At 49.6% G+C, this 22161-nt stretch overlaps 1 protein-coding gene across 6 annotated transcripts in view; it reads left to right on the top strand.

Annotated features, from left to right (window-relative positions):
* LOC134933461 (cationic amino acid transporter 2-like) overlaps nt 1–22161 on the top strand; it is a 170239-nt gene that overhangs the window by 123531 nt on the left and 24547 nt on the right. For all 6 annotated transcript variants that reach the window (XR_010179710.1, XM_063928686.1, XM_063928685.1 and 3 more), the window contains 3 exons: nt 18585–18960; nt 20083–20238; nt 21835–22000. Coding sequence is in view for 5 of the 6 variants with exons in the window: in XM_063928686.1 (XP_063784756.1) it covers nt 18585–18960; nt 20083–20238; nt 21835–22000 (698 nt within the window). In the remaining variant the exon portion in view is untranslated. The remainder of the gene's footprint in view (nt 1–18584; nt 18961–20082; nt 20239–21834; nt 22001–22161) is intronic.

Raw genomic sequence — 22161 nt, forward strand, 5'->3', positions numbered from 1 at the left:
CCACTATCCACCCCTCCCCTGTGTATTAAACACCCCCTACCACCCTGGAAGTCATGTACCGGGGCTCCTCCATTCTGCACAATGTCCCCCTTCTACAGTTAAGTGTTCTCCCTCCCGTCCCATTTGAGCAGTAAAGGAGTAATTAACAGAAATTATTTCTCCAGGTCCTACATGCTGAGCGAAAGATAGAACACACCCTACCCACCGTGGGACATCAAAGCTGTCGCTGATAGCACCCCTCACCCCTACCGCTGATGGGTGGGTAGGGGCCCCAGTGCATTGCTGTTAAGACGGCTCTGCATTGAAGCCATCATTCATAAAGCCGGGAAGCCACCCAGAAGGATTAGGACTTTTTTCCACCACCAACACTGAATTGGCCGAGACTGCAGCCGGGTTCAGTGTGTGAGTCCACACCTACAACAGATCTTCTTTTTGGTGACAGCTGACTTTTTTTTACCTTTTTGTGTAGAGTTTTACTGTGGATTATATTTACTGTGTTGTGGATCAATTGAGGAATCATTAAAACACTTTTTTTTACTCACCTGACGGATTCATGTACATATATTCCTGGAGAGGATAGAAATAAACCTTGAGGGGCACGCGAGAAAGAATTAACATGTTAGTGTGTTTCTTATGAATCTGTGGGGAGTGTCTGAAATTAAGGTCCCGTTCCACTATAAAGATATCTTGATGTACATTCGAGACAGAAAGTTAATGTAAGTGAGAGACCAGAACACTGCCTTTTTATTTCCTGCAACATCGGAAGTACATACTTCCGGTGTCTGGAACGCAAGCCTTGAGGTGGAACGCACGCACACTTCCGACACGGCGTCCAGCTCCGGCGGGCTGTAGTACAGCTAGTTCTCATTTCTCTTACGTCCTAGAGGATACCGGGGTCCACATTAGTACCATGGGGTATAGACAGGTCCACTAGGATCCTTGGGTACTTTAAGAAATCAATAGTGCACACTGGCTCCTCCCTCTATGCCCCTCCTACCAGACTCAGTTTAGAAAATGTGCCTGGAAGAGCCGGTCATGCTTAGGAGAGCTTCTGAAGAGTTTTCTACATTTATTTTTTCTGTTTGTTATTTTCAGACAGCGCTGTTTGGCAACAGCCTGCCTGCTTCGTGAGACTTAGGGGGAGAATGACCCAACTTCCTAAAGAGTTAATGGTCCTGGTTCTCCGCTGACAGGACACTGAACTCCTGAGGGAGTAATTTGCAAGCCTCACCACGGCGAGCGTACCCAGAGGCGGATCTTGCTACGGGCACACATGATTTTTGCCCGGGGTGCCGCCTTCCGGAGGGCGCCGCCGCCGTGGCAATATCCGCTACTGGTGGTGTCCCGCGGGTGCTGTGCGGTGCACGATGACAGCATTGCACACCTCACGGCATTGTGGGACCGGCACATAGACGCTAGGGGTCATAATTGACTTCTAGTGTCTGTGCTGTGCTATGGGAGAGACGTCATGACGTCTCTCCCATAGATTCGAGGAGCGGTGCCGGCGGCCGGAGACGGAGGACAGCGGTCGGGAAACAGGAGCGGGGATGGTGAGTAATTTGTTATTTATTTTAATTTTTTTGGTGATCGGCGCTACTTAGGGCACAGTATTGGGGGCACAGTACAGGGGGCACAACTGCTGAGGGCACAGCTACAGGGGGCATAACTGACCACGCCCCTTCTCTGAAGCCACACCCCTATTTTTTCACCCTGGGCGCCACAAGGCCTAGATCCGGCCCTGAGCATACCCTCCCGCAGCACGCCGCCACCTCTAACAGAGCCAGAAGATAGAAGAGCGGTGAGTACAGCGCCGGCATCCCGGTTAGCGGGTTGCCGGCGGGAATGGCAGCACAAGCTTAGAAGCACAGCTCTAAGTGCAGGCTGCGCTCCAGGGGGCTCAGAGGACATACACAGACGTGTGTCCCGCTGTGAGGGGCGCGCTGAGCCACCAATGCATACCCACACTGGCTATCATAACTTTCAAGGGTATTAACCCTCTGTTAGGCATAAAAATTACCACAGGCCAGTAGAAAAAAGCGGGAAGCCGAGCGCCATTAAGGGGGCGGGTCTTCACAATGAGCGGATACAGCAGCTCACCAGCACCATTTTCTCTCTGCAACTCACACTGAAGACGCTGACAGGGAAGCAGAGCTCCTCCACAAAAGGGGGGAAACAGTAATTATAAGTACTAATACCCTATTAAGAGTACTTAGTCTGCGCCCAGCTGAGATTATTATTAGCTGAAGGGGGTGCTGTGTGGCTGGTTTCCTAAGGCGCTCATAACTTTATTGTGATTACATAAACCTTTTCTTTACGCTAGCTTATCACTAAATTAACAACACCACACACTGAAATAAAGACACGGACACCGTAGCTGGAGTTAAAGGTCAGACGATGTTTATTAATCGCTGACCAACTCTTTAAACTATAATTGTGATCGAATTAGAATTGATTTTGAATATAGATTTAAATTTAGTTTTGGAGGATGGCAAACAGAAAGTCGCTGCCAAACACCAGCACCAGTCACCTAGATGAAAACCACCAACCAAGGAGGGGAGTACACCTACCCCGCCTCCTTCCCGCATAACCCGCATTGTGCTGGCCTTACCCCTCCTTCTCTGGAAAACGTTCGGTTCCCGCAGGGGAACGTCTAAATGTCCAACCGCAAGAAAAGGACACACCTGCCGTCCTTCTAAAGAGGGAGCCCCACAATGACCACTTATGCCTGTGTGACAGCTGGTTGGCAGCGACTTCCCGCCACCAAGGTTTACCAAACCGCCACCGCCATCCGCAACCACAACAATAACCAACTAATAAAACTAAATAGTCCTACCGAAAAAGACCAAAAATATCCTCCAGGAAAAACTGCACGCCTTCCGGAGAAAGATGAACCCCGTCGTCCCTGTAGCACTGCCTGTTCCTTAGCACCAGGAGAGGATGCCTGATCGCCACTCCACCTATGGCCTTGACAAAAAGAGACACCGCCGAATTCACCTTTTTGCGTGCTTTCTCCAACGCCGAGAAACGCACCGCACCACGCCAGTGGAAACGTGGCACCATCTCCGACCAAACAATGACGACTCCTGGCCAGTGACAACGGATCGCCACCACATCCACCTTAACGGACAAAATCAAATCTATGCCCTTAACTCGACCTAGATCATTACCCCCCAAATGAATGACGATACAACTAGGGCGACCCCAGCGGCGCTCCCGGGAAAAAAGGACCCGCAACAAATCACCCCATAACATACCTTGCACACCTAACCATCTCAATTGCCTGGACCCAAAAACCTCAGTCGACCTAGCTGCCATGGGATGTTTTGCCGCCCAAAAAATATAGGAATGACCAACCAGCCATACTTGGTCCCCAAAATTGATGACAGCTGCAAAAGAAAATATCCTAACATCAGATTATGAACATAAACCATACATAAAGCACAACGTAACAAAATGAAACCCAAGTGAAGGAGAAAAATCAAAAAACCTCCCGTGGACCTTGATAGAACAGCCAATTGAAATTAGGCCCCCTCAGAGGAAAAATTTTAAAAATTCACTTCACACCCTCGATTCCTGAACGGTAAGCGTTCAAAAACCGACGATTAAACACGTTTTTGGGTTAGCGCAACCGGCGCAACTATAACTTATCCAAACGGACATAGGACCTATAGGAGGCCGACTTCCAACGGCCCAGCTCCCGAATAGCCGCAGGGGATGAACCTGTAGCCGCTGCATGGGTAGCCGCCCCAATCCGAAAGGAATGGGTACCGAAGTCCGCCCCCTGCAAGCCCAACGCCGCCAAACATTTTTTGAACACAGCAGCAAATTGAAACTTTGTCAGAGGGTCCACCTGCGCGTGCACCAGCAGCTGGTCGCCCCCCGGAGGCCTCAACCGTACATACTCCTGCGTCAACCGCAGCGGGCAAACACCCGGTTCCACCTGAGCCTCCAAGGACAACCAGCGACCCCGACCTGTTTGATCTGTCTTGGATCGCACAATCCTACAGAGCAACAGGCCCTCCTGCAATCGCACATTTTCGTAAAGCAAACCCGACTCCCGAGACACCTTGCTGCATGCCACCAACTCGCTCACTCGGAAAACCCCGAAAAAGGCCAGGGCATACGCACAACGAAACAACGCGACCTCGAATTCCGAGGACGCAATTTGAGGCAGCACCCGCAGTAAATCTGTTAGAAGCTGCAACGTTATAGGCCTACGTGAGTCCGCAGGCGCCGGGCGCAACCTAGCCCAACCTTTCAGCGCTCTGGAAAGGACAAAAGACCCAGTGGGGTCCGTCATCCCGTGGAGCCGCGAGTGAAAAGAAATGCCCGCAAGGGCAGCTGCCATGGCCGCTTTTGACCTACCGTTTTGGTAATGTTCCCAAACAAAGGTCAACAGGGCGTCAGCCGAGGACTCACCTGCTGCCCCGTACCTACCCTGAAAGACCGACCAATCCCGCCAGGCTGCATCATATGCTCGGAGAGTGGAGGGAGCCAGAGCACACCTGGCTAAAGCAGTTAACCCGACTCGACCATCTGCCAGACAGAAGGTGGGCACTGTAACCCCTCCGCCGCCGCTCCCGGGACCAACGCCCTGAATTTGTCAAACTGGAACCGAGACAATGCATCCGCAATTCCATTGTCAACTCCAGGAACGTGGCGGGCCCTGAAATTAATATTGCGCTGCAAGCAAACTAACACTAGATGCCGTAGCAGCCTCAGAGCCTGCGGCGAGGGGGAACGCTGATTATTAATCGCATGTACCACCCCCAAGTTGTCGCAACGAAACGAGATGTCCCTATTTGCGAACTGGCCGGCCCATAATTCAAGAGCCACTATGATCGGGAACAATTCCAGCAAAAGGAGGTTCTTGGTAAACCCACGCGTTACCCAAGAGGCCGGCCAAGCCGCAGCGCACCATGCACCAGCAAAAAACGCGCCAAAACCTCGACTGCCTGAGGCATCCGTGAACAATTGCAGCTGCCTACTGGAACAACAAGGCGCGGGCCACAAAACCTCCCTGTTGAAGGACACCAGGAAAGAGACCCAAATCCGCAAATCATCTCTGATCTCGCGGGAAAGGTACATGGTGTGACTCTGCCGGACCGTCCCCACCGTGGCCCGCTCCAGTTTGCGACAGAAAATCCTACCCATGGGGATAATCCGGCACGCAAAATTGAGAGAACCCAGCAAAGACTGCACCTGCTTAAGCCGAACCCTGCGTTTGCCTAAACCGTCAGTAATTAAACCCAAAAGCTTACGCACTTTATCCTCGGGCAGGCGACAGCAACCCCCCACCGTGTCAATTTCAATACCCAGATAGCTAAGACAAGTGCAAGGGCCCTCGCACTTGTCCTGCGCGACGGGCACCCCTAAATCGTTGAATAACGATCGGGCCACCGACAGAATGTCCCCACAGATCGAACTGTCCCCGGGCCCCACAAAGAGAAAGTCGTCCAGGTAGTGAGCCACCCCCCGTTGACCTGAGGCGGTCTGGACGCACCAGTGCAAAAATGTGCTAAAACTCTCAAAGTAGGCGCAGGAGACAGAGCAACCCATGGGGAGACACCGATCCACGTAAAATTCGCCCCCTAATTTGAAACCAAGAAACCGAAGGGAATCTGGGTGCAGCGGGAGTAGGCGAAAGGCCGACTCCACGTCCAATTTTGCCAACAGACCCCCCGGACCACAATCCCGCACCAAGCGCAGCGCGTCATCAAAAGACTGATAACGTACCCTGCACTTCGCCTCCGGAATCGCATCGTTGACTGACGCCCCCGGAGGGTGCGACAAGTGCTGTATTAAGCGAAACTTGCCCGCGGCCTTCTTGGGCACCACCCCTACTGGGGAAATGCACAAGGAGAGCAGCGGGGGAAAGGCGTAGGGCCCAGCCATGCGCCCTAGGCCAATCTCCCCGTCCACTTTCCGCTGGACCTCCTGCGGGAATTCGCGAGCCGATCTCAAATTCTGGCGCGCCACCACATGCACCGAATCCGAAATGGGCAAACGAAAACCGTGCCGAAAGCCCTCCAATAGAAACGACGCTGCCGCTTCATCGGGGTACAAGCTAAGCCAGCGCTGTAACTCGGGAACTCGGATCGGGGAGAAGGCCTTACTTGCCAACTCCCCTGGCCTCGGCGGAAGTGGCGGGCTTACCGCTTGCCGCCGAGGTGCAATCCTTGGCCGGGTGACTCGCCCCGCACAACTTACATGAGTGGCGAAAACGACAACTCGCTCCTTTGACGCATTTGCCGTCGTTATAGGCGAAGCACTTGCCTTTCCCTAACAAGCGGGAACCCGCAGCCCCGGCCGCCCCGGGCTTCTTGACCGTGACGTCCGGGGTGGGCTTGACCTGCTGCGTGACCTCCAACCACACCTCGCCATCCTTAAAACCCGCGGGCAGGATGGGGTTGCCATCCTGATTGCGACGGAACTTCTCGTCGTAATCCCACCACGCGGAACCCTTGGATTTTAAGTACATGTCGTGTACCAAAAACAAATATTTAACTAAGTTGGCATACTCTGAGGGACGCGATTCCGTGTAGCAAGCCGTGAAAACCAAAAAACCACGTAACCACTGGTGAAAATTGCGAAACGCATTTTCCCCAATGCCACCCGGCTTCTTGGCTGCGTCAAAACCCTGTCGCATTTCCTCCGTAAGGGTGAATATGTCTACGTACTTCCCCTTCCGGATTTTTTCCCGCATGCGCTTACGAACCCCCCGTGTAACTGCAGTGTTGGCACAATGTACCATCTCCCCATAACGGGGGGGGGGGGGTCAGGAGGGACCACCGTCGCAGGCGCGGCCACCTTATGTGCCTCCTTCGCCATACGCCGCGCGATGAGTCTAGCCAATTTACGCGGGCGCCGCGGAGAACCGGACGAAACACTGCTAGAGGATGAAGAACTACAGGTCGACATGTGTAAAGGAAGGTTTAGCTCACCTGTGGTAGAAGGACCCGGAACCGCGTCGTCCGCTGCCCCCGCCCCTGCTGGTGGTCGCACCTCCCCTGTCGACGCCGCGGCCGTCTCCCGCCTCCTGGCGGGCGTAGCCCCGGAACTAGCCGGAACCTGTGAGGGAGAAACAGAGGGGACAACAGGCGCAGAAGAGACCAAAACATCATCAACAATGTGTTGAACCTGCGGGGGAGGAGGCCCCGCCCAGCCGCTCCGCAGTGAAGGGCCGGCGGGAAGCTGCAGGGGAGGACCCCCCACCGAGGCGTACCCGCCTGATTGCGTGAAGGCAGCCCCGCCCCCGGCACCGAAACCCGCGGGGTAAGAAGGCCGCCACGCAGTATGCGGCGTGTAGCCGCTCGCCCCCGCCCAGCCGGATGACATCGGAAGGAACTGAGGGGGTGCTGCGAGGGGTGGCCAACCCCGCGCTACCTGACTCCCGCCGCCCAGCGGCTGCCCCGATTGCAAGCCCGCAAAGGCAGGGAGGGGCACCGCGACTCGGGGGCCGCCGACCGACCATGTGGTCTGTACGCCGGCGCCCGCGCCGGCTATGTGCGGGCAAAATTGCGGACCGGACGCCACCACGAAGCCCATGGAGGGCATGCTGGCCGCTAAGGAGAACGCCGGCGCCAGCGGCCACGGAAAACCCCCGTGGAAGGACTGGCTCCCCGTGAAGCCTTGCTGAGCTGCGAAGGAAGGAGCTGGGCCGGGTGTATGGTAAGACGCCGCGATGGACGCCTGCGTTGCCACTAGCTGCAATGCCCCCGGCAGTACGGGGGGGGGGGGGGTTTGAAAACCGACGAATGGGGATGCCGCCACGGGCGGCGGCGCGACTGACGACCAGGGGCCCATAAAACAGGCCCCCGATGTCGGGTCCACATCCGTGAAATCTTGTCCCGTCCCCGAAGCCGGGGCGGGCGCAGCAGCAGCCACTGCCACGTCCCCCGCCCCGGCCACACCAGGGTTCGACAACCCCCCATCCCCAATTAAATACCTGGGCGCTATAGGCCCCACGCCTGATAGGGGTGCCTGTGGTTCATGCACCGCTCTGGGTACAGCGGGGGGCTCTCCCCGCTGTCCCAGGCTCATAACCCCCACTTGCGCACCGCCCCCCCCCTCACCGCTTGCAGCCCGGCCGCGGCCGCCCGGCACCACGTGGGCACCCGAGCCGCCGCCGAGAGCCGCCCGCGGGGAAGGCAGGAGAGGCCCGGCGCTGATCAGCGCGCCGTGTGCTGGAGACGGCGCCGAAGACTGGGCTGCTGGGGGCGACCGCGCGCCACGTGTAGCGCGCCCGCTGGCCGCCAGCCCCCGGCTGGCCGGGCAGCGGGCCGTCACTGCCCGCCCCCGCCGCCTGTCCGCAGCAGCAGGAAACAGCCTCCGGGGCCCAGCACTAGGGGAACGGGAGCGGGGGGTGCCCCCAGCCTCCACGAGGTGTCGAGGGGGAGGGGCAGAACGCCTAGGCCGCGGCATGCTAGGAGGGGGGGAGACACAGCCGCAAATACCCTGGCACCTAACAGGCAAAATCAGCAGCAAAAAGGGGGGTAAAATGCACTGCAATGAATAAACAATGAATAACAACAATGAATAAACAAATTATATAAGTAATGATATACTTATCCTTCCTGGGCCATACAATGAATGGCAAGAGGAAGTCTAGGAAAAGGGCCCCCACCTATATACTATCCTAAGACCCTCCCATTAATCCTGATGCACAACCTTCTAATCCAATAGGAAAAAACCCAACAGGGAAACTGATCTGCCTAGCAACTGCTTAGTCATTTAAACAACCAATCACAAAAAGTGGATCTCTTATATGGCCTCAGGCTTATGCAGCCTTCAGCTTATCTAATAACTCTGTGTTTCCCTAGAGGGCTCTGTTGGTTAATTGTGCTTAACCTGTATACAATGTCTAAATGCCCATACACATAGTGAGATTCGGGCTATGCCCGATTCTCACTATGCGACAGGGGCTAGGTCGGCATCGCAAGCACATAATGAGTGTGCTTGTGATACTGACTATGGGGGTAATTCTGAGTTGATCGCAGAAGGAACTTCGTTAGCAGTTGGTCAAAACCATGTGCACTGCAGGGGGGACAGATGTAACATGTGCAGAGAGAGTTAGATTTGGGTGGGGTGTATTCAAACTGAAATCTAAATTGCAGTGTAAAAATAAAGCAGCCAGTATTTACCCTGCACAGAAACAAAATAACCCACCCAAATCTAACTCTCTATGCAAATGTTATATCTGCCACACCTGCAGTGCACATGGTTTTACCCAATTGCTAACAAACTTGCTGCTTCGATCAACTCAGAATTACCCCCTAGGGGGGTCATTCCGAGTTGTTCGCTCGCAAGCTGCTTTTAGTAGCTTTGCACACGCTAAGCCGCCGCCTACTAGGTGTGAATCTTAGCTTCTCAAAATTGCGAACGAAAGATTCGCAATATTGCGAAAAGACTTCTCTGTGCAGTTTCTGAGTAGCTCGAGACTTACTCTGCCAGTGCGATCAGTTCAGTGCTTGTCGTTCCTGGTTTGACGTCACAAACACACCCAGCGTTCGGCCAGACACTCCCCCGTTTCTCCAGCCACTCCTGCGTTTTTTCCAGAAACGGTAGAGTTTTTTCACACACTCCCATAAAACGGCCAGTTTCCGCCCAGAAACACCCACTTCCTGTCAATCACATTACGATCACCAGAACGAAGAAAAAACCTCGTAATGCCGTGAGTAAAATACCTAACTGCATAGCAAATTTACTTGGCGCAGTCGCAGTGCGAACATTGCGCATGCGCAGTTAGCGGAAAAACGCTGCGATGCGAAGAAAATTACCGAGCGAACAACTCGGAATGACCCCCTATGTGCGATTTTGGCTGTCAATTTTGACTATCTCTTCTATAGAGATAGTCAAAATTGATTTGCCTGCACAGTCTATCTAGGCTTGCGATGCCGACCGCGCGGGACCACGCATCGATCTGCACTAACTTTTCTTACGATTTTGACTATGTAGTCAAAATCGTAAGAAAAAATCTCCCTGTGTGACTGTGTACACACCACAAGGAGTGTGTTTCCTACACAGCAGAGTGTTTCTCTCCCCCTGGGGGATCATTACACTGTACTCAGTACACATTCTCAGGTTAGTAGGTCCGATCCAGCATAGTTGGATTCCATAAAGGGGATATAATATTTAAATAAATTATCCCATAATGGGAAAGAGATGCAATACTTAAGAAAGTCTGTGGATGACCTGATGAATAGAAATTCAGCTCCTACACCAGCGCCTCAAACCCCTACCATTGGTCCACAAAAGCGTACACTGGCCCAGATCTTGCAAGCTGACACTGATGAAGATGCCTCAGATGCAGGGGATGGTGAGGTGGATATAGGGGAGAGGGGGGGTGATGCAGCTCTGGCTCAGGGGCTGCAAGCTCGCTCTGATAGAAGCTATTAGAGATGTTTTGCAGGTTCCTGATAAGGTGACAGTAGACAGGGAGGAATTTTATTTTAATGTAAAGATGAAATCCTCAGCTACTTTTCCTAAGAGGTTGCTCATTTCCTTCTCTTTCCCTCAGGAGCATGGGAAGAAATGGGAAAACCCACCGATCATAGACTCATCTGTATCTAGATTGTCATGTAAAATTAATTACTTTACCTGTCCCAGGCGCAGCCTCCTTAAAGGAAACGGCTGACTGCAAGATTGAAACTCTCAAATCCCTCTACACAGCTGCGGGGGTGGCCCAGAGACTCACTATTGCTTGTGCATGGATCACTAGGGCCATTGAAAAAATGGTCAGGTAACCTAATTGACGATTTGGATTTTCTACACAGGGGAGAGATCGTTTTGCTCCCGCAACATATACAAGACTCTGCAAATTTTATGGTGGAGGCCACAAAAGAAATATGCCTGCTCAACGCACGCGTCACTGCCAAGGCAGTGTTAGCACGCAGGGGCGTATGGATACGCCGGTGGACTGCGGACGCGGATTCCAGGAAAGGCGTAGAGAGCCTACCGTTCACAGGTGAGGTCTTGTTTGGAGATATCCAAGGCAACTTTGGGTAAGTCTGCATATCTTCAGACAGAGGGGGGGGGGGGGTTGCAAATCCCACCCCTACATTTCCCTTCAGTCTGCATATCTTCCTTCCGCAGCACCCAACTGGGAAGTCCTCCTCTGCTCCAACTTTGCAGTCCTTTCGGACAGCCAAATTTAAGAATAAATCCAGGGGTTCCTCTACAGCCTTCAGAGGCGCTAGAGGTAAACCCAGAAAACCGGCATCTGCAGGTTCGCTGGAACAGACCTCCAGTTCTGCTTCCTCTAAGCCTTCTGCATGACGGTGGACCACACTGCCTGGAAGACTGGCAGGTGGGAACCCGATTCATATGGGCAACATCGTGCCAGGATCCCTGGGTCAAAGATCTTATCACCCAGGGATACAGACTGGAGTTTCAGGAACTCCCACCTCTCAGATTATTCGAATCAGGCTTAACAGCTTCTCCAGAAGCAAGCATGACTTTACAGGCAGCAATTCAAAAACTGGTACTGACTCAGGTAAGTGTTCCAGTTCCACTTCAACTGCAAAACAAAGATTATTATATAAACCTGTTTGTGGTACCGAAACCGGACGGATCGGTGAGGCCCATTTTAAGCCTCAAGTCACTGAACCCATACTTACAGGTGTTGAAATTTCAAGATTGAGTCTCTGAGAGCGGTGATCTCCGGTCTGGAAGAAGGGGAATTCCTGGTGTCTTTGGATATCAAGGATGCGTGCCTTCATATTCCGATTTGGCCGCCTCATCAGGTTTCTCTAAAGTTTGCATTACAGGACTGTCACTACCAGTTCAAGGCCCTGCCATTTGGCCAACGGCACCAAGGGTGTTCACCAAGGTAATGGCAGAGATGAGGTTTCTCCTCCGCAAGCAAGGAGTGAACATAATACCGTACCTGGATGACCTGCTGATAAAAGCACCATCCAGAGAGAGTTTGTTGGACAGCATTGCCCTCTCAACCCGACTACTGCAGTATCACATAGTAACATAGTAACATAGTATCTGAGGCTGAAAAAAGACAACTGTCCATCGAGTTCAACCTATTTGTGGTGTCCTATGCATGATGATTTGACTAAAATTTCTGACTGATGCTGCTGTCAGCCATTGCATTTTATCCCTATTTATAGTAACTATAATGCATGACTATGCACCATACCCCTGGATATCCTTATCCAATAGGAATTTATCTAACCCATTCTTAAAGGTGTTGACAGATTCCGCCATCACAACTCCCTCGGGCAGGGAATTCCAAACACGTATTGTCCTTACCGTGAAAAAGCCTTTACGCCGTATTGTGCGGAATCTCCTTTCCTCTAACCTGAGCGAGTGTCCACGAGTCCTCTGTGTTGATCTAACCAAAAACAGGTCCCGCGCAAGCTCTGTGTATTGTCCCCTTATATATTTGTAGATGTTGATCATATCCCCTCTTAGTCGCCGCTTTTCCAATGTAAACATGCCTAGTCTTTCAAGCCTTTCCTTGTATTCCATCGTCTCCATGCCCTTAATTAGTTTGGTCGCCCTCCTCTGTACCTTTTCAAGCTCCAGGATATCCTTTTTGTAGTACGGTGCCCAGAACTGTACACAGTATTCAAGGTGTGGCCTCACTAGTGATTTATATAACGGGAGTATAATACTCTCGTTCCTAGCATCAATACCCCGTTTTATGCATGCTAATATCTTATTAGCCTTCTTTGCTGCAGTCCTACTTTGGGTACTACTGCTTAGCTTGCTATCTATGAGGACACCTAAGTCCTTTTCCAGTACAGAATCCCCTAATTTTACCCCATTTAGTAGGTAGGTGTAATTTTTGATCTTGTTACCACAGTGCATTACCTTACACTTGTCTGTGTTGAAGCGCATTCTCCATTTGGCTGCCCATGCTTCTAATTTAACTAAGTCGTTCTGAAGAGACTCGGCATCCTCCTCTGTATTTATAGCCTTACACAATTTGGTATCATCTGCAAAAATTTACACCATGCTCTCTAGACCTTCTGTTAGGTCGTTAATGAAAATATTGAACAATAGCGGTCCTAATACTGAGCCTTGCGGCACACCACTTAGCACTTCAGTCCAAGTTGAAAAAGATCCATTAACCACAACGCGCTGCTTCCTATTATCTAACCAGTTTTTGACCCAAGTGCATATTGTGCTTCCTAGCCCTGATTCTTGTAGCTTGTATATAAGTCTCATGTGTGGTACAGTATCGAACGCTTTGGCAAAGTCTAAAAAGATTACATCCACGTCTTTACCCTGATCTAGGTTTGCGCTTACTGTTTCATAAAAGCCAAGTAAGTTGGTTTGACAGGATCTGTCCTTCATAAATCACGGATTCTGAACCTACCAAAATCCCACCTGGAACCAACACGGAGGCTTCCGTTCCTGGGGATGATACTGGATACGGAGGAACAAAAGGTATTACTTCCGTTGGAAAAGGCATTGGTAATCCATTCAATGGTGCGGGATGTTCTAAAACTAACCCAGATATCGGTGCATCTATGCATTCGCCTTTCCGGGGAAGATGGTAGCCTCTTAAGAGGCTCTGCAGTATGGAAGGTTTCATGCAAGACCCTTCCAGCTGGATCTGTTGGACAAATGGTCCGGATCGCATCTTCACATGCACCAAAGGATACGTCTGTCGCCAAAAGCCAGGATTTCTCTTCTGGGGTGGCTTCAGACTTCTCACCTAAGGGTAGAAGGTTCAGGATTCAAAATTGGATTCTGCTAACCACAGACGCAAGCCTCAGAGGTTGGGGAGCAGTCACCCAGGGGGAACAGTTCCAAGGAAAATGGTCAAATCAGGAAACCATTCTTCCAATCAACATTCTGGAACTAGGGCCATATACAACGCCCTTCTACAGGCATCACATCTTCTTCAAGATCAGGCCATTCATGGTGTTGTCGGCAATCTTCTTTCCGGGAGTGGACAACAGAGAAGCAGACTTCCTCAGCAGACATGACCTCCACCCAGGAGAGTGAGGAATTTACTCCCAGGTGTTCGAGTCCTTGACACGAAGGTGGGGAATCCCACAATTAGACATGATGGCCTCTCGTCTCAACAAGAAGCTCAAGCGGTATTGTCCCAGGTCGAGGGACCCACAACCAGTGGCTCCATGGGTCTACCAGATGGTTTACGTGTTTCCACCTCTTCCATTGATCCCAAGAATTCTCATAAGAATAAAAAGGGAAAAGGTTCAAGCAATTCTTATTGCTCCTGACTGGCCAAGAAGGGCCTGGTATGCGGATCTTCTGGAGATGCTCCTAGAGGACCCGTGGTCTCTGCCTCTTCGAGAGGATCTTCTACAACAGAGGCCGTTCATCTATCAAGACTTAACACGGCTACGTTTGACGGCATGGAGGTTGAATGTCAAATTCTAGCCCGGAAAGGAATCCCGGATAAGGTTATTCCGACTTTGATCGAAGCCAGAAAAGGGGTAATGTCTCAGCATTACCACCGTATTTGGATGAAATACGTCTCTTGGTGTGAAAACAGGAAAGTTCCTACGGTGGAATTTCAACTGGGTCGTTTTCTTTTTTTTCTGCAGTCAGGTGTGGATGTGGGCCTATGCCTGGGCTCCATTAAGGTCCTGATTTCGGCCTTTTCCATTTTCTTCCAAAAATAATTGGCTTTCCTCCTTGAGGTTCAGACATTATTGAAGGGTGTTCTGCACATCCAACCGCCCTTTGTACCTCCCATGGCACCTTGGGATCTCAACGTGGTGTTGCAGTTCCTCCAATCAGAATGGTTTGAGCCTTTACAGGAGGTTGTCGTAAAGTTTCTTACGTGGAAGACCGTTACACTGTTGGCCTTAGCTTCAGCGAGGCATGTGTCGGAACTGGGGGCGTTGTCTCACAAGAGCCCCTATTTGATTTTTCATGGAGAGCTGAACTGACACCTCGGCTACCTCAAAGTCCTTGGATGTTGGGAGGGCTTTGAAGATCTATGTGAAGGGGACAGCCTGTCACAGAAAATCTGACTCGCTGTTTGTTCTCTATGATCCCAATAAAATTGTGTGTCCTGCTTCAAAGCAGTCTATTGCTCACTGGATCAGGTGTACTATCCAGCAGGCTTATTCTACGGCAGGATTGGCGGTTCCTAAAGTACAGGCCCACTCTGCTAGGTCCGTGGATGCTTCCTGGGCGGCTGCCCGGGGTGTCTCGGCTTTACAGCTCTGCCGAGCAGCTACTTGGTCAGGGTCGAACACGTTTGCTAAGTTCTACAAGTTCGATACTTTGGCCTCTGAGGACCTTCAGTTTGGTCAATCAGTTCTGCAGGAACCTCAGCACTCTCCCACCCAGTTTGGGAGCTTTGGTACATCCCCATGGTACTAATGTGGACCCCATTATCCTCTAGGACATTAGAGAAAATAGGATTTTAATTACCTACGAATAAATCCTTTTCTCTTAGTCCGTAGAGGATACTGGACGCCCACCCAGTGCTTCGTGTTTCCTGCACAGTTACTTGGTTAAGTATTGTTATTGGTTCGGCTGTTGCTGTTCCTGTTCAAGTTTTGGTTAGCTTGGCTTTCCTCTTGTTTGTGTGTGCTGGTTCGAATCTCACCACTGTTCTGTTGCATCCTTCCTCAGAATGTGTCCGTCTCCTCGGGCACAGTTTCTAGACTGAGTCTGGTAGGAGGGGCATAGAGGGAGGAGCCAGTGCACACTATTGATTTCTTAAAGTGCCCAAGGCTCCTAGTGGACCCGTCTATACCCCATGGTACTAATGTGGACCCCAGTATCCTCTACAGACTACGAGAAAAGGATTTACCGGTAGGTAATTAAAATCCTATTTTTTTAGAAAAAGAAATATATATTAAGTCCCCTGTGATGTTCTTGACCTAAAATATAGAACCACTCATTGGTACTAAGTCTAATACATATTTTATTTGCTGCACCATTGGAAGTATTTACTTCTGGCGGTTGGAGTGCAAACCGCGAGGTGGAACGCACACACGCTTCTGGTGCGACGTCCACTTCCGGCCAACGTTATTATAGTTGTTTTTCATTCCTAACTCCAATAAATGCATAAACAAAGCCTCTTATGATGTACTTATGCCATACTGACTTAGAATATAGAATATTTCAATGGTGACATCTATTAATTCTGAGATATGGGCTCATAATTGATGCAGCAATTAGAGGTGACATCACTTCCTGTCACATAATCAGTATGGGTATAAATAACCCCTTCATTTGCTCCCCTCTGTATGCCCTAAGGATCCAGCAGGATTGAAACGCATTGGCAGATACAGAGGGGACCTTTTACATCAAGAACTACACCAATTATGACCCCTTTAGTAGATCCATCTAGGTGGTTGTTGAGTGGGCAGTCCGGACCGCCCTACTCTTTTTTTTTCATCTTTTTTCACCTGTGGTCATTTTTGTGTGAAGTACTTGCCCTCATTGTACACTAGTCATTTTATCATGTGTGATTTTTAAAGGATGCTGTGAAAATGTTTCAATAAATGTAACTCCCTGTTTTTATGGACTTGTAATCCTGCACGGTTATGTTTCTTTCACCTACCTTTATCTGAAGTATAAAGAAACCTTGACGTGAGGGTAGTAGTCTGTCTCACTGTGAGCGGGGTACGCTTATCCTTATTGGTTTGACAGCATCTGATGTCACTTCTATACGAAATTTAAATGTGCACATATCTACACTGAAAAGTGTACTTCCACATACCCACATTCAGTTTCTGTTTTGGAACCCTTTAATATCATATGGAATAATTCCAGTCCAAAGGCGGGACCCATATAAAGATACCTTTACAGGTGTAATTTTCACTTCGACAGAGTGAGTGCGGTATGCCATCCAGGATATTTTGATCCACACACTACAAAAATCCCCTTGTCACTACCAGTTGGATATACCAAAAAAAGAGATATTTGTGGGACTTATGGGAACTGATTTATATCACGGACATATTACACTATGATGTGTTTTGTTTTATTTAATGTTGTCTAAGTGTCGTACTGAGCCCGGGTGAATTTGTCTGAACACAGGATTAAACACAAAGGAGACACATTTACAACGCTTCAACCTATAAGAGGGAAGTACCATCATTTTTACTTTTCCCAGCGCTTGTGACTTATTTGTATTTGCTCTTTCCTTGTGCACTTGTTGTTTATTGTGAAGTATGGTGAAACTTCTCTGAGTGATATCAAGTCTGAGCAACTCCAACGCCTGTTTCTCCACTGTTTGTATTGCCCCGGGATTACCTGCCCGCCCCCATCTCTTCCTCACGTCCCTAAGCACCTTCAGCCACACACTCCTTTATTTAAGGCCCACATTTCAAAATACTTTAATATTTCCCATACAGGAGCAAATAGCTCCTTGAGTAAGGTGTCTGACTGCAGTACTTGAATCTTGGGTATGACAGTGTTTTGAAACGTGTGCTTTAAATACCAGAAGATGTGATTAAATGACAAAGAGCTCTCTAAATTAGTGCATAAATGATGGTATAAGAGGATTGGTGCCCAAATCAATTTTCTTGGGAGTATTCTGTAAGTATGGGTGTTCTATAAATTATATATATATATATACTGTATATAAATATTCATGTGGGAAGGAGCATCATAGCTTTTACTGGACACCAGGGCTAGCCTTATGACCCTGTTGGGAAAATATGACGGAAGGGGGAAGGGGGGGGGGGGGGGGTGCACCAATACTTATCCTGACCCTTATCCTGGCTCTGAGTGCGGGCCATTCGTATGGGGCCTGAGTGCTTTGGATGTACGCCTCCACAGCACCCAGCTTTTATTGCCATCAGTGCCAAGTGGTGCAGCAAGAACAAGTGTTACTGTATTTAATACAGAAAGGGACATGCTACTTTCTACTGTACTAGTGTATTCAATACACTCTACAATATATTCAATACAGTAGAGCAGTGTTTCCTAAACTGGATGCCGTGCGCGGGGCACTTGCATGGATGCCAGGTTGGTGGTTCAGGACCAAATCATATTATTTATGGTCATTGGGAGAGGTAAAACCAGTGCTGGTGGCTTCCAATCATAAAATATGTTGACAAAGAGAAGCAAATCCTGTCCACCACCACATAACTGTACCAAAAGGTGACGGGTAAGCACAATTTACTTACTTTATTTATTGAGGCTGAATTTCTCCAAAGTATACTTTTGGCCCAGGGTGCCTTGAATAAACTGTTGATACTCTGAGGCATAGAGATTCAAGAAAGTTTAAGAACCACTGTACTAGAGCATGGCGGAAAGAGCACAAGTTGAAGAAGAAATGGCCAAGCTTGAGGAGAAGTGAAGTAAATAAGAGTCCATCAATGTGAACTGGTGGCACTGTGGCATAATGTGAACTTGGGGCACTATGGTATAATGTGAACTGGGGGCACTGTAGTATAATGTTATCTAGGCCACTACTATGAGACATAAAATTAACCATGGCACTGATATGTTAAAATGAACAATCACTGAGGAAAGAGGTGTCTCTCTAGAAGCATTGGCCCCTTGAAAATGTTAATAGAAGGTCCACAAAGTTCTAATTGTCCCCCTAAAGCAACTAATATAATTTTAAACTAAAAGCAAAATAATCCTCATTGACCATGTGCAATATTTGCTGTTACTTTCAGATGCCGTCCTATGCTGTTCTACACCGCTTCTACCAAAGCCTGACCAGAACAAAGAAAGTGTCCTTAGAGGGAACGGCAGGATCTGAGCTGTGCCGCTGCTTGTCGTTGCTGGACCTGGTGGCACTGGGTGTAGGAAGCACCCTCGGGGCTGGAGTGTATGTCCTGGCAGGAGAGGTGGCTAAGGTGGTCTCCGGTCCAAGCATCATCCTGTCCTTCCTGATTGCTGCTCTGGCCTCTATGCTGGCTGGACTGTGCTATGCTGAGTTTGGGGCCCGGGTCCCACTGACAGGATCTGCCTACTTATACAGCTATGTAACTGTTGGGGAGTTCTGGGCCTTTGTCACTGGGTGGAACCTGATGCTTTCCTACATAATAGGCAAGGACTGCACTGCCGCCAAGCAATGCCCACACAGATGGCACCAAATGCACACACCACTTACCTTCCTCTGTACACATTGTCTTGATTTCATTATTGGACTCTATTTTCCCAATTTATGCTATTACTTGCTTTTGAATATCCCAAATGTACCATTTCAGCCATTGAAGCATGCATGGCAACATGTGGATAAAAATAATAGGCACAAAATAAGTCCTCTGAAAGCACTCCAATATTCTACAGTATTAAACTATTCTCACAATCTGCCCAACTGTGCCCCCATTTAAGATAAACTACAGCCCGCACTTTATACTGTATCTCTCTTGAACGTTTGATAAATCTCCCACCTTATCTAATTGTTTCAGTATATTTGGTTCGGGTATGGATCGTTGGGTCGACCACACTTAGGTCGACAGTCACTAGGTCGACCACAATTGGTCGACATGCAGTAGGCCAACAGGTATGCTAGGTCGACATGGTCTATAGGTCGACATGAAAAAAGTTTTTTTTACTGTCGTTTTCTTCATAGAGTGACCGGGAACCCCAGTTAGTGCACCATGTCCCCTCGCATGGCTTGCTTCGCTCACCATGCTTCGGGCAAGGTTACCGTTCCCAATTGTAGTCCACGTGGATCATAAACTATGAAAAAGTAGGAAAAATGAAAAAAATGGTGAAAAACTCATGTTGACCTTTTTCACGTCGACCTAGCACATGTTGACCTATAGACCATGTCGACCTACTGCATTGCGACCAATAGTGGTCAACCTAATGACTATCGACATAACGACCGTATCCCTTTGGTTCTGGCATGCTAGGGCTGTTGTGGAAGGGATTGGCATCCCAACGGTCAAGATGCCGGAGGTCAGAAGACCAGCGGTTCTGACCGCTGGTATCATGACTGTCAGTATCCCGTACCCAACCCGCTGTGGAACTAGCATACTGGAATCTGATGTCCCACAACCGCCAGGACAGCCATTGGTTGCTTACCTCTGGAAAATGGCATCTTTTCATGGGGTAGAGCTTGTTTTAAGGGTGCTAGCTTACACAAGAGTCACCCACAGTATGCAGTAAACACTACTGTAATGACTTCTGGATGCAACTACTGTACTTGTTGTCTTGTAGGCACCTCCAGTGTTGCCCGGGCATGGAGCGCTACTTTTGATGAGCTGGTGGGAAAGGAAATTGGAAGTTTTTTCAGAAGAACAATGCCCATGGATATGCCAGGGCTCTCGGAATATCCTGATATCTTTGCAGTGTGTCTCATCCTCCTACTTGCAGGTATTTTATGGATAATGCTAAAATGTAAATCAAGTTTTTAGTTGTAGCAACGGAAATAAATTCCGTGCGCGTGCGTGTGTGCGTGTGTGGGGTTTATAAATGAATTAGGAGTCTATTTATGAAGCATTGGAGGCAGATAAAGGGGAGAGTCTCCCTAAGACTTAATAAATAGACGCCTTAGTCGTTTGGACAGCTTCCATAACGTGAAGGCTCCGTGCAAGGTCGCTATGCACCCTAGGCAAAGCTTCAACCTAGTGCCCCCTAACCTGCAACCCCCCTGCAGGAGGTGCATCAGGGCTATGAGGAGCGGCAGTGGGGGCGCCCCTCGGGAGCCATAGCTACAGCCGCCTCCTATGTGCCTTCACATGACTTGATGTTAGACGTGTCAGCATGGAGGAAGCGCTGAGGCATTATGTGGTACAGCCTGATAGTGGTAGCTGCATCTGATTAGACCCACAGCAGCAGCCAGCGCAGTGTAAAAGGAGGAGGCCACATAAAGAGATATCCTTCAGTTTTTTGCTAGAGTAATTCAGTGGCGCCCTCCAGGAGCTGGCGCCCCTAGGCAACCGCCTAAAGCTGCCTAATGGTAGAGCCGGCCCTGGAAGGCTCATTCATGTTTCGATGAATCCCAGGATGAACCATGGGGATACTGTGTAGCATAATGTGTAGTGACAGCCCTAAAACGTGACATCATTTCAACTAGGGAATTACAATGGTTGATACACCAGGGCACTGCTACAGGGCATGATATTAACTAGGGTACTACTATGGATCTCAAAATGAAGTAGGGCACTATTATGGGGCATAAAATTAATAACTGCTGTGGAGAGGTGTCTCTCAAGAATCCTCTTCAGTACTGTATGTTGCTATGGGGCCCACAAAGTTCTGGTTACTCCCCCTGAATCTTACACAGGAGCATGGCCAATAATTACACAGAGGCTTAACTGACTGTAAGTTCTGAATTTGTCATAGTAATAAGGGATATAGGGGGTCATTCCGACCTGATCGCACGCTGCTGTTTTAGATCAGGTCTAAACTGCGCATGCGTGTGGGTCTCAGCGCGCAGGCGCGTCGTTGCCCGGCGAGCAGCGATGGATTGAAAGAAGAAAGCGTTTGCAGCGGCGAACGCAAGAAGATTGACAGGAAGAGGCCAGCCGGGGGTGTCAACTCAGCGTTTTCTGGGAATGTCGAAGAAAACGCAGGCGCGCCCGTCCGTGTGCAGGGAGGAATCCTGACGTCAGCTCCAGGAAGGATGAGTAAGTTTTGAGCTGTGCAAAGACTGCACAAACTTTTTGCTTGTGCGCTCTCTGCACAGCCGATCGCACACCTGCACAGCTCTAACCCCTTCCCCTGTAGGCGGCGATTACCTGGTCGCAGCAGTGCTAAAAATAGCCTGCGTGCGACCAGGTCGGAATGACCCCCATAGCTTTGCAGTATTGTGGTTGGTGGTATTTTTAACAGGGCTGAAGTTGATACTGAGCAAAACTTTAACCTGCATGATAATCAGTATTGGCAATCGGTTGTCTAAATTGCAAAGTACTGTATTTCAATATGTCCATGTAACACAAAATGTGGTTGTTGCGTTTTACTTCCTAGGCCTTCTCTCCTTTGGTGTGAAAGAATCAACCACAGTGAATAAAGTCTTCACAACCATCAACATAATAGTCCTGGTGTTTGTTATAGTCAGCGGCTTTGTAAAGGGTGACCTCAGAAACTGGGAGATCACAGAGGAAGAGATAAGTGACGCCATACGGCGCATAAGGTATAATGTGCGTTTCTTGTCTATAATCACCCCAAAAAACTACAGGCTTCTCCATGTTTGCAACATCACACCCATTGGTCCATCCACATTAGGAAGACAGCACCCTTTACTGTATGTTTCACACTTAAGGGGAGATGAATCAAGCCTTGGAGAGAGATACA

This window comes from Pseudophryne corroboree, chromosome 6, assembly GCF_028390025.1.
Source record: "Pseudophryne corroboree isolate aPseCor3 chromosome 6, aPseCor3.hap2, whole genome shotgun sequence".
In the NCBI taxonomy this organism is placed as follows: domain Eukaryota; kingdom Metazoa; phylum Chordata; class Amphibia; order Anura; family Myobatrachidae; genus Pseudophryne; species Pseudophryne corroboree.